The following is a 16,281-nucleotide window of genomic DNA, read 5'->3' on the forward strand; positions in this document are numbered from 1 at the left end:
CAGATGTGGCTGTTGTATGTGGCTGTAATGTGAGATATTGACTGTTGTATCCGACATGGATGTGACTGTTGTATTGTGTACAGATGTGACTGTTGTATTGTGTACAGATGTGGCTGTTGTATGTGGCTGTAATGTGAGATATTGACTGTTGTATCCGACATGGATGTGACTGTTGTATTGTGTACAGATGTGACTGTTGTATTGTGTACAGATGTGGCTGTTGTATGTGGCTGTAATGTGAGATATTGACTGTTGTATCCGACATGGATGTGACTGTTGTACGTGGCTGTAATGTGAGATATTGACTGTTGTATCCGACATGGATGTGACTGTTGTATTGTGTACAGATGTGGCTGTTGTATGTGGCTGTAATGTGAGATATTGACTGTTGTATCCGACATGGATGTGACTGTTGTATTGTGTACAGATGTGACTGTTGTATTGTGTACAGATGTGGCTGTTGTATGTGGCTGTAATGTGAGATATTGACTGTTGTATCCGACATGGCTGTGACTGTTGTATTGTGTACAGATGTGACTGTTGTATGTGGCTGTAATGTGAGATATTGACTGTTGTATCCGACATGGATGTGACTGTTGTATTGTGTACAGATGTGACTGTTCTACGTGGCTGTAATGTGAGATATTGACTGTTGTATCCGACATGGATGTGACTGTTGTATTGTGTACAGATGTGACTGTTGTATGTGGCTGTAATGTGAGATATTGACTGTTGTATCCGACATGGATGTGACTGTTGTATTGTGTACATATGTGACTGTTGTACGTGGCTGTAATGTGAAATATTGACTGTTGTATCCGACATGGATCTGACTGCTGTATTGTGTACAGATGTGGCTGTTGTATGTGGCTGTAATGTGAGATATTGACTGTTGTATCCGACATGGATGTGACTGTTGTATTGTGTACAGATGTGACTGTTGTATGTGGCTGTAATGTGAGATATTGACTGTTGTATCCGACATGGATGTGACTGTTGTATTGTGTACAGATGTGACTGTTGTACGTGGCTGTAATGTGAGATATTGACTGATGTATCCGACATGGATGTGACTGTTGTACGTGGCTGTAATGTGAGATATTGACTGTTGTATCCGACATGGATGTGACTGTTGTATTGTGTACAGATGTGGGTGTTGTACGTGGCTGTAATGTGAGATATTGACTGTTGTATCCGACATGGATGTGACTGTTGTATTGTGTACAGATGTGACTGTTGTATGTGGCTGTAATGTGAGATATTGACTGTTGTATCCGACATGGATATGACTGTTGTATTGTGTACAGATGTCACTGTTGTATGTGGCTGTAATGTGAGATATTGACTGTTGTATCCGACATGGATGTGACTGTTGTATTGTGTACATATGTGACTGTTGTATGTGGCTGTAATGTGAGATATTGACTGTTGTATCCGACATGGATGTGACTGTTGTATTGTGTACAGATGTGGCTGTTGTATGTGGCTGTAATGTGAGATATTGACTGTTGTATCCGACATGGATGTGACTGTTGTATTGTGTACAGATGTGACTGTTGTACGTGGCTGTAGTGTGAGATATTGACTGTTGTATCCGACATGGATGTGACTGTTGTATTGTGTACAGATGTGACTGTTATATGTGGCTGTAATGTGAGATATTGACTGTTGTATCCGACATGGATGTGACTGTTGTATTGTGTACATATGTGACTGTTGTATGTGGCTGTAATGTGAGATATTGACTGTTGTATCCGACATGGATGTGACTGTTGTATTGTGTACAGATGTGACTGTTATACGTGGCTGTAATGTGAGATATTGACTGTTGTATCCGACATGGATGTGACTGTTGTATTGTGTACAGATGTGGCTGTTGTATGTGGCTGTAATGTGAGATATCGACTGTTGTATCCGACATGGATGTGACTGTTGTATTGTGTACAGATGTGGCTGTTGTATGTGGCTGTAATGTGAGATATCGACTGTTGTATCCGACATGGATGTGACTGTTGTATTGTGTACAGATGTGGCTGTTGTATGTGGCTGTAATGTGAGATATTGACTGTTGTATCCGACATGGATGTGACTGTTGTATTGTGTACAGATGTGTCTGTTGTATGTGGCTGTAATGTGAGATATTGACTGTTGTATCCGACATGGATGTGACTGTTGTATTGTGTACAGATGTGTCTGTTGTATGTGGCTGTAATGTGAGATATTGACTGTTGTATCCGACATGGATGTGACTGTTGTATCTGACATGGATGTGACTGTTGTATTGTGTACAGATGTGACTGTTGTATGTAGCTGTAATGTGAGATATTGACTGTTGTATCCGACATGGATGTGACTGTTGTATCTGACATGGATGTGACTGTTGTATTGTGTACAGATGTGACTGTTGTATGTAGCTGTAATGTGAGATATTGACTGTTGTATCCGACATGGATGTGACTGTTGTATTGTGTACAGATGTGACTGTTATACGTGGCTGTAATGTGAGATATTGACTGTTGTATCCGACATGGATGTGACTGTTGTATTGTGTACAGATGTGGCTGTTGTATGTGGCTGTAATGTGAGATATTGACTGTTGTATCCGACATGGATGTGACTGTTGTATTGTGTACAGATGTCACTGTTGTATGTGGCTGTAATGTGAGATATTGACTGTTGTATCCGACATGGATGTGACTGTTGTATTGTGTACATATGTGACTGTTGTATGTGGCTGTAATGTGAGATATTGACTGTTGTATCCGACATGGATGTGACTGTTGTATTGTGTACAGATGTGTCTGTTGTATGTGGCTGTAATGTGAGATATTGACTGTTGTATCCGACATGGATGTGACTGTTGTATTGTGTACAGATGTGTCTGTTGTATGTGGCTGTAATGTGAGATATTGACTGTTGTATCCGACATGGATGTGACTGTTGTATTGTGTACATATGTGACTGTTGTATGTGGCTGTAATGTGAGATATTGACTGTTGTATCCAACATGGATGTGACTGTTGTATTGTGTACAGATGTGTCTGTTGTATGTGGCTGTAATGTGAGATATTGACTGTTGTATCCGACATGGATGTGACTGTTGTATTGTGTACAGATGTGTCTGTTGTATGTGGCTGTAATGTGAGATATTGACTGTTGTATCCGACATGGATGTGACTGTTGTATTGTGTACAGATGTGTCTGTTGTATGTGGCTGTAATGTGAGATATTGACTGTTGTATCCGACATGGATGTGACTGTTGTATTGTGTACAGATGTGTCTGTTGTATGTGGCTGTAATGTGAGATATTGACTGTTGTATCCGACATGGATGTGACTGTTCTATTGTGTACAGATGTGACTGTTGTATGTGGCTGTAATGTGAGATATTGACTGTTGTATCCGACACGGATGTGACTGTTGTATTGTGTACAGATGTGGCTGTTGTATGTGGCTGTAATGTGAGATATTGACTGTTGTATCCGACATGGATGTGACTGTTGTATTGTGTACAGATGTGACTGTTGTATGTGGCTGTAATGTGAGATATTGACTGTTGTATCCGACATGGATGTGACTGTTGTATTGTGTACAGATGTGACTGTTGTATGTGGCTGTAATGTGAGATATTGACTGTTGTATCCGACATGGATGTGACTGTTGTATTGTGTACAGATGTCACTGTTGTATGTGGCTGTAATGTGAGATATTGACTGTTGTATCCGACATGGATGTGACTGTTGTATTGTGTACAGATGTCACTGTTGTATGTGGCTGTAATGTGAGATATTGACTGTTGTATCCGACATGGATGTGACTGTTGTATTGTGTACAGATGTCACTGTTGTATGTGGCTGTAATGTGAGATATTGACTGTTGTATCCGACATGGATGTGACTGTTGTATTGTGTACAGATGTCACTGTTGTATGTGGCTGTAATGTGAGATATTGACCGTTGTATCCGACATGGATGTGACTGTTGTATTGTGTACAGATGTCACTGTTGTATGTGGCTGTAATGTGAGATATTGACTGTTGTATCCGACATGGATGTGACTGTTGTATTGTGTATAGATGTGACTGTTGTATGTGGCTGTAATGTGAGATATTGACTGTTGTATCCGACATGGATGTGACTGTTGTTCATAGAGGGTCAGCACTCACATTGATGCAGGTCATAGAGGGTCAGCACTCACATTGATGCAGGTCATAGAGGGTCGGCACTCACATTGATGCAGGTCATAGAGGGTCGGCACTCACATTGATGCAGGTCATAGAGGGTCGGCACTCACATTGATGCAGGTCATAGAGGGTCAGCACTCACATTGATGCAGGTCATAGAGGGTCAGCACTCACATTGATGCAGGTCATAGAGGGTCAGCACTCACATTGATGCAGGTCATAGAGGGTCGGCACTCACATTGATGCAGGTCATAGAGGGTCGGCACTCACATTGATGCAGGTCATAGAGGGTCAGCACTCACATTGATGCAGGTCATAGAGGGTCAGCACTCACATTGATGCAGGTCATAGAGGGTTAGCACTCTCATTGATGCAGGTCATAGAGGGTCAGCACTCACATTGATGCAGGTCATAGAGGGTCAGCACTCACATTGATGCAGGTCATAGAGGGTTAGCACTTGAGATAAATTCACAAACGCGTGAAAGATGGTTATAAACCAAGCACATAAACCAGGATAGCTTTGGGATTCGAACTCCATCAGTGGATCCTGGCACGGTTGCTGCTTGATTAAAGAATTGCGTCACCTCAGACCAGCCTCACCCCCGATCGCTTGGCGTTCGAACCGGCAGCAGGACGTTGTAGCCAAGTGGACGTTATAACGATCGTGGTAAAGGCGTTGTAACAGCAAGAACATATGTGATCAGACTCCAGACTCACTGAGTGAGTATGGTTTTATGCCGCTTTTAGCAATATTCGAGCAATATCACGGCGGGGACTCCAGAAATGGGCTTCACACATTGTACCCATGTCAGGAATCGAACCCGGGTTTCAGGATGACGAGCGAACGCTTTAACTACAAGGCTACCCTACCGCCCCTGAGAGTACATGATCTCATATTCATTGAGTAGCATTACGTTGATGACGTGTCGGGGCTTGAGGAACATTTCTACTGTATGCTCCATAACAAACCGGCATGAACAGACGCGGTTTAGAACAACGCGGGGGGGTGGGGTGGGTGGGGTGGGGGGGGGGGGGGGGGGCACGGATGGCCAAGTCGTCTAAGGCGCCGCGATTCGCTGTGCAGAGTTGCGTCCCTTGGGCACGCCAGAAACCTATGATTGTGGGTTCGAATCCCGGTTCGCCCCGATTATGTTTCTAAGTTTGTCAGCACCATGCCCGTGCTCGTGGGTTTCACCGAAGTGGTAAACGTCTAAGGCCTGCAACACTTCGGGCTTTCCTCCCACATTAAGCTGACACGCCGTGATATGACTGGAATAATGTTAAAAGCGGCGTTAAACCCAACTCACTCACTCACTCACTAGTACAACGCGAGCTCATTGTATGGATATCGGATAATATTTGTGACATTTATTTTCTCCTGTTTAAAGGTTCATGGTGATCCGGACCAGAGCCAATATTGTGGATGAGATGGCTGTTTCCATAGAAACAGGACTCCACGACTATCTCTCAAAGAGATATGTCCAGATCGTGATGAAACAAAGGTATTGTCTGGCGTGATCTCGCTTAAACACCGCCCGACAAGAGGGGGACTGGGAGGGAGGGGATGTGTGAATGGGGAGGAAGAGATATGTCCAGATCGTGATGAAACAAAGGTATTGTCTGGCGTGATCTCGCTTAAACACCCCCCGACAAGAGGGGGACTGGGAGGGAGGGGATGTGTGAATGGGGAGGAGGAGGGTCTGGGATTGTTTTGAAACAGTTTTGTTTTGTCCTCAGACTCTACCACCAAAATATTTTTTTAACTGGACATCCTGGGTCTTGTAAACAACATAGGCTCATCCTTCCTAAAAAGTTTAGACGCTTTTTTTTAATCAGTAAAACCGGTAAAAAAATACCTGGCTCTGAACAAACTTCCTAGCCAGCCTAAGCACCTCCGCCATCGCCCAGACCCTCGTCTCAATACCGATTAGTGCGTCCCTTAATAAACACCGAATTCAGACGTTCTTGCAAACGATATGTACTTCAAAAATATATTAAAGAACTAGGGCATGTTACTATGGCATGATAGATTAACTATGGTCAAATGTGCAATTTGGGTGTTATTTAACTTAATCTGAGTGGTATAGTATTCATTCCAGCTTATGACTGAGTGAGAAAGTATGGTTTTACGCCGCTTTAACAATATTTCAGTATTATCATGCTGTTTAAGAAAAAAATGGGTTTCACACATAATACCAATGTTGGGAATCGAACCCATGTTTACGGCGTGACAGCGAACGCTTTAACCATTAGGCTACACTACGCCTGTTCCAGCTTATGGCTTGTGGTTTAATATCTATCTTTGTCAAGCTAATATGGTCGAGGTTGTATGTCTCCCGTATATCATGTTCCTTTATGATCCTGTATCCCTTCCTTCTATTTCTGAAGTGTGAATGTCACACACCTTCCACATTGCAGGCAATGCAGAGATCAGAAGACCTGGTCAGACGTCATTTCGTCTGTTGTATAAAGTCAGATGTTTTGTAATGTTACGTGTGATTCAAATATGAATTTTCGCCTGCAGATCAGAGGACGCCTTTGACGCCGTGCTGCACGTGACCCCTGTCAATAAAGTGGACAAACTGTTGACCAAGCTGGGCGACGAGGGGTTCGGGGAGGGACCGAGTGCCAGCCAAGTCCTCAGCATCTCTGAGGGCGACACCGTCGAGGTCACATTTCGCGGCAACATCACCTCCAGCGACGACCGACCTCTCGAGGTCCAGTTTAACTCCAATGTGTCGTCACACGTGCAGTTCACACTGACGGAGGTGGACAAGTACCTTCAGAAGAACTTCCCCGTGTATAGGGGCGTAGTGCAGGTGTACCGGAAGTACACGGTTGTTCCGGCGGAAGTCCGGTCCATCACGCGGAAGGTTTCTGACGACGAAGCGAAACAGGGACCGGAAGTGAAGAGGGATCTGCTGTGCGAGCTGCTGATAAGCATTCCGAAGGTGAACATTTTGTGAAGTGATTGTGAAGTGCAAGAAAGGAATGTGCGATAGGATTTATACTTTCATTAATTCTCCAAAATGTCACGATGACTGAGTGAGTGAGATAGCATTCACGCCCCTTTTAACAGTATTCCAGTATTTCACATCTTTTGCCACTTAAGTAAAAACACAAATAACGGGTATGAAACATTACTGTGGCTTACCCGGAGACAGACCGCCTCCGTGGTCTAGTGGTAGAGCGTCCGCCCGGAGAGCAGAAGGTCCGGGGTTCGATCCCAGGCCGCGTCATACCAAAAGACGTTAAAAGATGGTACTTGTTGTTACCCTGTCTGGCGCTCGGGATTAAGGGGCTAAAACAAGGACTGGTCGACTCGGAACCATTAGTGGGGTATTCATGTTAAACTGTGGCATGGTATCTCAGTGAGCTAGCACTATAAATCGGCATCGGTCCGGACTAGTACAAGCAGCCACACAAACACACACACGTGCAATAATCTTGGACGCGACGTTAAACCCAATTCCATCTCTCCTTACCGGGAGACAAACCCACAATCATTGGTGTTCGCGTGTCCAAGGGACGTAACTCTGCACAGCTTTTTTTTGGATGCCTCAGACGAAGATCAGGTTATTAATTTGAATATTTTTGGTAAATAGATTGGTTAATAAGAGATAGCAAGATAAGGCACCAGCGTCAGTGGCACTGTACAGTTACCTCCCTTAGCCATGCCTGGATCCGCTGATCGTGTTTCAAATGCCATAGTCCCAATGTACATGTTCCCTAACCACCATACACGCGTGTTTGCCACGGTACAAGCCACTGAACTACATCACTTTGCCCTTTACTCCCACATCAAGCTGACGTGATAGAAATTAAATACTATTTAAAGTAGTAAATCATTTCTCAAGCGGTGTGAAACTTAAGTTACTCACATTACCTCGAAACATCACCTCACTCAAACTTCAACAATCAAATGGTATTAGGAAATAAGCACTTTACTTTATTCGTATTGTCACTTTTGTCCTTTCATCAATATATTACGAGTTCTTACAAAAAAATGACAATTCTCAGTAGGGAGTGAGGTGGGTTTAGCGCCGCTTAGAACACTATTTCAGTTTTGTCTCAGCGCGTCAGCTTAATGTAGGAGGAAGGCCTTAGACAGTTAAGTGAAACCCACGAGCACGGGTGTGGTGCTGACAAACCTAGAAACATAATCGCGTCGAACCGGGATTTGAACCCACTATCATGGGATTCTGACGTGCCAAAGGGAAAACATTCTGCACAGCGAATTGCGGTGCCTGGGACGACTGGGCCACCCGTGCCCCCGACATTTCTCCGTGACCATTGATTTGTACAGGAGCACGAACACGTGACGAGTTCCGTAAAACACCATGGTAATGACATCAACTAAACTCAACTGTAACGTTTCAGTACCACATTGAGCCGTGTCCAGTGCCAGTCAAAGCTCCAATCACAATCCACAACACACGTGACCCAGTGAACGAGGACTACATGCACAGCCTGGCGGCAGAGTTGGGCGAGGAGTGGCGGAAGGTGGCGCACTATCTGAACGTGCAGCGCGTGCGGATCCAGGCAATACTGCGCCACATGCAGCTCGGGGAGAGGTCGGACGCGGACGCCAAGTTCGACATGCTGATGACGTGGCTGAAGAGAGCGCCAAAGTCGAGTGACAAGGTGAGCTAAATCGGATTTGTGGTCAGGAGATAAATTAAGTAAACGATGTTAGAGGCGATGGGGAGTTGAGTTGAACACCGCTTTGGGCAATAGTGTATACATAGCATAGTGTGTCACTTCTAGGAGAGCCAAACTATGTATGAATATTTAAATGTATTACGTGACAGATTGCATAACGTGGTGTGAGGGTAACGTGGACCTTGGTCCGGCTGTGTGACGTGACTGATTGCATGACAGTGTCACGGTAACGTGGACCTTGGACCGGCTGTGTGACGTGACTGATTGCATGACAGTGTCACAATAACGTGGACCTTGGTCCGGCTGTGTGACGTGACTGATCGCATGACAGTGTCACGGTAACGTGGACCTTGATCCGGCTGTGTGACGTGACTGATCGCATGACAGTGTCACATTAACGTAGACCTTGGTCCGGCTGTGTGACGTGACTGATCGCATGACAGTGTCACAATAACCTAGACCTTGGTCCGGCTGTGTGACGTGACTGATTGCATGGCAGTGTCACGGTAACGTAGACCTTGGTCCGGCTGTGTGACGTGACTGATTGCATGACAATGTCACGGTAACGTTGACCTTGGTCCGGCTGTGTGACGTGACTGATCGCATGACAGTGTCACAATAACCTAGACCTTGGTCCGGCTGTACGACGTGACTGATTGCATGGCAGTGTCACGGTAACGTAGACCTTGGTCCGGCTGTGTGACGTGACTGATTGCATGACAGTGTCACGGTAACGTTGACCTTGGTCCGGCTGTGTGACGTGACTGATTGCATGACAGTGTCACAATAACGTTGACCTTGGTCCGGCTGTGTGACGTGACTGATTGCATGACAGTGTCACGGTAACGTTGACCTTGGTCCGGCTGTGTGACGTGACTGATCGCATGACAGTGTCACATTAACGTAGACCTTGGTCCGGCTGTGTGACGTGACTGATCGCATGACAGTGTCACAATAACCTAGACCTTGGTCCGGCTGTGTGATGTGACTGATTGCATGACAGTGTCACGGTAACGTGGACCTTGGTCCGGCTATGTGACTTGACTGATTGCATTGCAGTGTCACGGTAACGGGGACCCTGGTCCGGCTGTATGACGTGACTGATTGCATGACAGTGTCACGGTAACGTGGACCTTGGTCCGGCTGTGTGACGTGACTCATTGCATGACAGTGTCACAATAACGTAGACCTTGGTCCGGCTGTGTGACGTGACTGATTGCATGGAAGTGTCACGGTAATGTGGACCTTGGTCCGGCTGTGTGACGTGACTGATTGCATGACAGTGTCACAATAACGTGGACCTTGGTCCGTCTGTGTGACGTGACTGATTGCATGACAGTGTCACGGTAACGTGGACCTTGGTCCGGCTGTGTGACGTGACTGATTGCATGACAGTGTCACAATAACGTGGACCTTGGTCCGGCTGTGTGACGTGACTGATTGCATGGAAGTGTCACGGTAACGGGGACCTTGGTCCGGCTGTGTGACGTGACTGATTGCATGACAGTGTCACAATAACGTAGACCTTGGTCCGGCTGTGTGACGTGACTGATTGCATGACAGTGTCACGGTAACGTGGACCTTGGTCCGGCTGTGTGACGTGACTGATTGCATTACAGTGTCACAATAACGTGGACCTTGGTCCGGCTGTGTGACGTGACTGATTGCATGGAAGTGTCACGGTAACGTGGACCTTGGTCCGGCTGTGTGACGTGACTGATTGCATGACAGTGTCACAATAACGTGGACCTTGGTCCGGCTGTGTGACGTGACTGATTGCATGACAGTGTCACGGTAACGTTGACCTTGGTCCGGCTGTGTGACGTGACTGATCGCATGACAGTGTCACAATAACCTAGACCTTGGTCCGGCTGTACGACGTGACTGATTGCATGACAGTGTCACGGTAACGTAGACCTTGATCCGTGTGTATGACGTGACTCATTGCATGACAGTGTCACGGTAACGTGGACCTTGATCCGTGTGTAGGACGTGACTGATTGCATGACAGTGTCACGGTAACGTAGACCTTGATCCGTGTGTATGACGTGACTGATTGCATGACAGTGTCACAATAACGTGGACCTTGATCCGTGTGTATGACGTGACTGATTGCATGACAGTGTTACAATAACGTAGACCTTGATCCGTGTGTATGACGTGACTGATTGCATGACAGTGTCACAATAACGTGGACCTTGATCCGTGTGTATGACGTGACTGATTGCATGACAGTGTCACAATAACGTGGACCTTGATCCGTGTGTATGACGTGACTGATTGCATGACAGTGTCATAATAACGTGGACCTTGGTCCGTGTGTATGACGTGACTGATTGCATGACAGTGTCAAAATAACCTAGACCTTGGTGCGGCTGTATGACGTGACTGATTGCATTACAGTGTCACAATAACGTGGACCTTGGTCCGGCTGTGTGACGTGACTGATCGCATGACAGTGTCACAATAACGTAGACCTTGATCCGGCTGTGTGACGTGACTGATTGCCCGACAGTGTCACAATAACGTGGACCTTGGTCCGGCTGTATGACGTGACTGATCGCATGACAGTGTCACAATAACGTAGACCTTGTCCCGTGTGTATGACGTGACTGATTGCATGACAGTGTCACGGTAACGTGGACCTTGATCCGTGTGTATGACGTGACTGATTGCATGACAGTGTCACGGTAACGTAGACCTTGGTCCGTGTGTATGACGTGACTGATTGCATGACAGTGTCACGGTAACGTGGACCTTGGTCCGGCTGTGTGACGTGACTGACTACGTGACAGTGTCACAATAACCTAGACCTTGATCCGTGTGTATGACGTGACTGATTGCATGACAGTGTCACGGTAACGTAGACCTTGATCCGTGTGTATGACGTGACAGATTGCATGACAGTGTCACGGTAACGTAGACCTTGGTCCGTGTGTATAACGTGACTGATTGCATGACAGTGTTACAATAACGTAGACCTTGATCCGTGTGTAGGGCGTGACTGATCGCATGACAGTGTCACAATAACGTGGACCTTGATCCGTGTGTATGACGTGACTGATTGCATGACAGTGTCACGGTAACGTGGACCTTGGTCCGGCTGTGTGACGTGACTGATTGCATGACAGTGTCACAATAACGTGGACCTTGATCCGTGTGTATGACGTGACTGATTGCATGACAGTGTCACAATAACGTGGACGTTGGTCCGTGTGTATGACGTGACTGATCGCATGACAGTGTCACAATAACGTGGACCTTGATCCGTGTGTATGACGTGACTGATCGCATGACAGTGTCACGGTAACGTGGACCTTTATCCGTGTGTATGACGTGACTGCTTGTATGACAGTGTCACAATAACGTGGACCTTGATCCGTGTGTAGGGCGTGACTGATTGCATGACAGTGTCACAATAACGTGGACCTTGATCCGTGTGTATGACGTGACTGATTGCATGACAGTGTCACAATAACGTGGACCTTGATCCGTGTGTATGACGTGACTGATTACGTGACAGTGTCACAATAACGTGGACCTTGATCCGTGTATAGGACGTGACTGGTTGCATGACAGTGTCACGGTAACGTGGACCTTGATCCGTGTGTATGACGTGACTGATTGCATGACAGTGTCACAATAACGTGGACCTTGGTCCGTGTGTATGACGTGACTGATTGCATGACAGTGTCACAATAACGTGGACCTTGATCCGTGTGTAGGGCGTGACTGATTGCATGACAGTGTCACGGTAACGTAGACCTTGATCCGTGTGTATGACGTGACTGATTGCATGACAGTGTCACAATAACGTGGACCTTGAACCTTGACCCCTGTGTAGGACGTGACCGATTACGTGACAGTGTCACAATAACGTGGACCTTGAACCTTGACCCCTGTGTAGGACGTGACCGATTACGTGACAGTGTCACAATAACGTGGACCTTGATCCGTGTGTATGACGTGACTGATTGCATGACAGTGTCACAATAACGTGGACCTTGATCCGTGTGTAGGACGTGACTGATTACGTGACAGTGTCACAATAACGTGGACCTCGATCCGTGTATAGGACGTGACTGGTTGCATGACAGTGTCACGGTAACGTGGACCTTGATCCGTGTGTATGACGTGACTGATTGCATGACAGTGTCACAATAACGTGGACCTTGGTCCGTGTGTATGACGTGACTGATTGCATGACAGTGTCACAATAACGTGGACCTTGATCCGTGTGTAGGGCGTGACTGGTTGCATGACAGTGTCACGGTAACGTAGACCTTGATCCGTGTGTATGACGTGACTGATTGCATGACAGTGTCACAATAACGTAGACCTTGAACCTTGACCCCTGTGTAGGACGTGACTGATTACGTGACAGTGTCACAATAACGTGGACCTTGATCCGTGTGTAGGACGTGACTGACTACGTGACAGTGTCACAATAACGTAGACCTTGATCCGTGTGTAGGACGTGACTGATTGCATGACAGTGTCACAATAACGTGGACCTTGAACCTTGACCCCTGTGTAGGACGTGACTGATTACGTGACAGTGTCACGGTAGCGTGAACAGTTGTTCCTGTATTCAGACATAAGCTTCTTGAACAACACTCAATTACCTCCGGTCGTTTTGACACAATATCACGAACTCACACTGTAACCCTCAACAGGTGGCCATATTGTCAACGGCGTTGATCAAGAGCGGAAGGGAGGACCTGTCAGAACAGATCCGCACCCGCCAGAGGGAGTACCGGGAACAACAGATTGGAAGCCGCTGATTGGTCGGCTCCGTGACGTCATACATAACAACGCCCACGCACTCGGAAGAACCAATCACAGCACCATTTATTCATGCGGGACTGGAAGATGATATAATTGACACCATTGTGACAAGCTACACATATACTCTTATTTATATTTTGCTTATAGTTCCACAGACTGTATGTCAACAGAATCACCGGATCCTGTTTAGGACACCGGATCCTGTTTAGGACACCTGGTGGTCAGCACTTTCAATACATACATTTACCCCGTACCGACGTAGCTCCACGTTCAGACAGTCAACCTCCTGTATGAAGCCTGGTATTATCTAACGTCATTGATGTAGTGTACAACATTATAAAGTAGAGATTACAGGTTGATATTGACGAATGAAGCAATATTCTATGTCCAGGTGCCTTGTAACTGTTTAGGTTATTCCCACTAACCTGTCCCGCAATAACGACCTTGTGATATACGCCCTTCAGTATATTCTGAGCCAAAACTTAGGGTCAGCACACATTTACGGAACAAACAGTATCACCCAAAATATATATGATCCCTTTTTTTGTGTGTTCAGTATCACTCTTTCGTAAATGTGGCTCTAACACATTAATACCACCAATTATTTATAAAAGCATTAAATCCAAATGGATGGATGTGTCTCCGAATGCACATGCAGTTGCATAACACGGAGTATATTATGTCAATTTACATACAAAACGAGCCCGCCAATTATTCCAAACATTAAGCGTAAAGACAGTCAGGATGTTGCGTACAGCCACCACACTGTACAGAGTAACAGGGACGAACGCTGTACGAAACTTTTGTAGGACTAAATTATTAGCAACATACCTAATGCTACTCAAAATCCATTGTGTTGGCGACTGCTAATGTGAAATGCTATTGGTGGCATTGATTGATTGTAGATGTGTAGTCAGGGTTACTCTCTGATCCTGCCTGTATTTATATTACCAACATATCATATATCAGTATTTCCTTTGAATATAACTTTATTTGCATGGATCGGAGACGTAATATTCGTGTTATCCAGCTGTATGAATACTGTCTTTGTGTAGTCGTAGTGTTACAGGATTACGGTGGTGTGTCTATACGTATTATAAACTGACGGGCACTGATACAAGCTGGAACATTGACATGAATGTCTAAAGTTTATTACATAAGATTATATTACCGTTCCTGATGAAACACCAACGCTTAAATCGAAGACTCATTCCGACAAAACAACCATTGGTGTAAACATACACACATGTACACGTCGACTACATCCCCGATACACCAAGACACCCGCCCTGAAGTGTGTCCGACAAACACACAACACTTACATCGTCATCTAGAATTCCGTCCTCAACTGCGTCCGACAAACACACAACACTTACATCGTCATCTAGAATTCCGCCCTGAACTGTGTCCGACACACACACGACACTTACACCTTCATCTAGAATTCCGCCCTGAACTGTGTCCGACACACACACGACACTTACACCGTCATCTAGAATTCCGTCCTGAACTGTGTCCGACACACACACAAGACACTTACACCGTCATCTAGAATTCCGTCCTAAACTATGTCCGACACACACACAACACTTACACCGTCATCTAGAATTCCGTCCTGAACTGTGTCCGACACACACACAACACTTACACCGTCATCTAGAATTCCGTCCTAAACTATGTCAGACACACACACAACACTTACACCGTCATCTAGAATTCCATCCTAAACTATGTCCGACACACACACAACACTTACACCGTCATCTAGAATTCCGTCCTGAACTGCGTCCGACACACACACAACACTTACATCGTCATCTAGAATTCCGTCCTAAACTATGTCCGACACACACACAACACTAACACCGTCATCTAGAATTCCGTCCTAAACTATGTCCGACACACACACAACACTTACACCGTCATCTAGAATTCCGTCCTAAACTATGTCCGACACACACACAACACTTACATCGTCATCTAAAATTCCGTCCTAAACTATGTCCGACACACACACAACACTTACACCGTCATCTAGAATTCCGTCCTATACTGTGTCCGACACACACACGACACTTACACCGTCATCTAGAATTCCGCCCTGAACTGTGTCCGACACACACACAAGACACTTACACCGTCATCTAGAATTCCGCCCTGAACTGTGTCCGACACACACACACAACACTTATACCTTCATCTAGAATTCCGTCCTAAACTGTGTCTGACACACACATGACACTTACACCGTCGTCTAGATTTCCGCCCTGAACTGTGTCCGACACACACACAACACTTACACCGTCATCTAGAATTCCATTCTTAACTGTGTCCGACACACACACAACACTTACACCGTCATCTAGAATTCCGTTCTCAACTGCGTCCAACACACACACGACACTTAAACCGTCATCTAGAATTCCGTTCTCAACTGCGTCCGACACACACACAACACTTACACCGTCATCTAGAATTCCGTTCTCAACTGCGTCCGACACACACACGACACTTAAACCGTCATCTAGAATTCCGTTCTCCACTGTGTCCGACACACACACGACACTTACATCGCATCTACAATTCCGTCCTGAACTGTGTCCGACACACACACGACACTTACACCGTCATCTAGAATTCCTTTCTC

At 45.9% G+C, this 16,281-nt stretch overlaps 1 protein-coding gene across 3 annotated transcripts in view; it reads left to right on the forward strand.

Annotated features, from left to right (window-relative positions):
* LOC125379318 (p53-induced death domain-containing protein 1-like) overlaps positions 1-13,860 on the forward strand; it is a 74,272-nt gene extending 60,412 nt beyond the window's left edge. For 2 of the 3 annotated variants that reach the window (XM_048395615.1, XM_048395614.1), the window contains exons 2-5: positions 5,573-5,686; positions 6,709-7,135; positions 8,565-8,828; positions 13,523-13,860. In XM_048395615.1, coding sequence (XP_048251572.1) covers positions 5,577-5,686; positions 6,709-7,135; positions 8,565-8,828; positions 13,523-13,630 — 909 coding nt within the window. In that variant the 5' untranslated portion in view covers positions 5,573-5,576 and the 3' untranslated portion in view covers positions 13,631-13,860. Of the gene's footprint in view, positions 1-5,572; positions 5,687-5,771; positions 5,798-6,708; positions 7,136-8,564; positions 8,829-13,522 lie in introns of those variants that run through there. The other variant, XM_048395616.1, reaches the window with a different exon arrangement.
* Positions 13,861-16,281: the final 2,421 nt, after the last annotated feature.

This window comes from Haliotis rufescens, unplaced genomic scaffold (genome assembly GCF_023055435.1).
Source record: "Haliotis rufescens isolate VD_foot unplaced genomic scaffold, xgHalRufe1.0.p SCAF_14, whole genome shotgun sequence".
NCBI classification, from domain to species: Eukaryota; Metazoa; Mollusca; class Gastropoda; order Lepetellida; family Haliotidae; genus Haliotis; species Haliotis rufescens.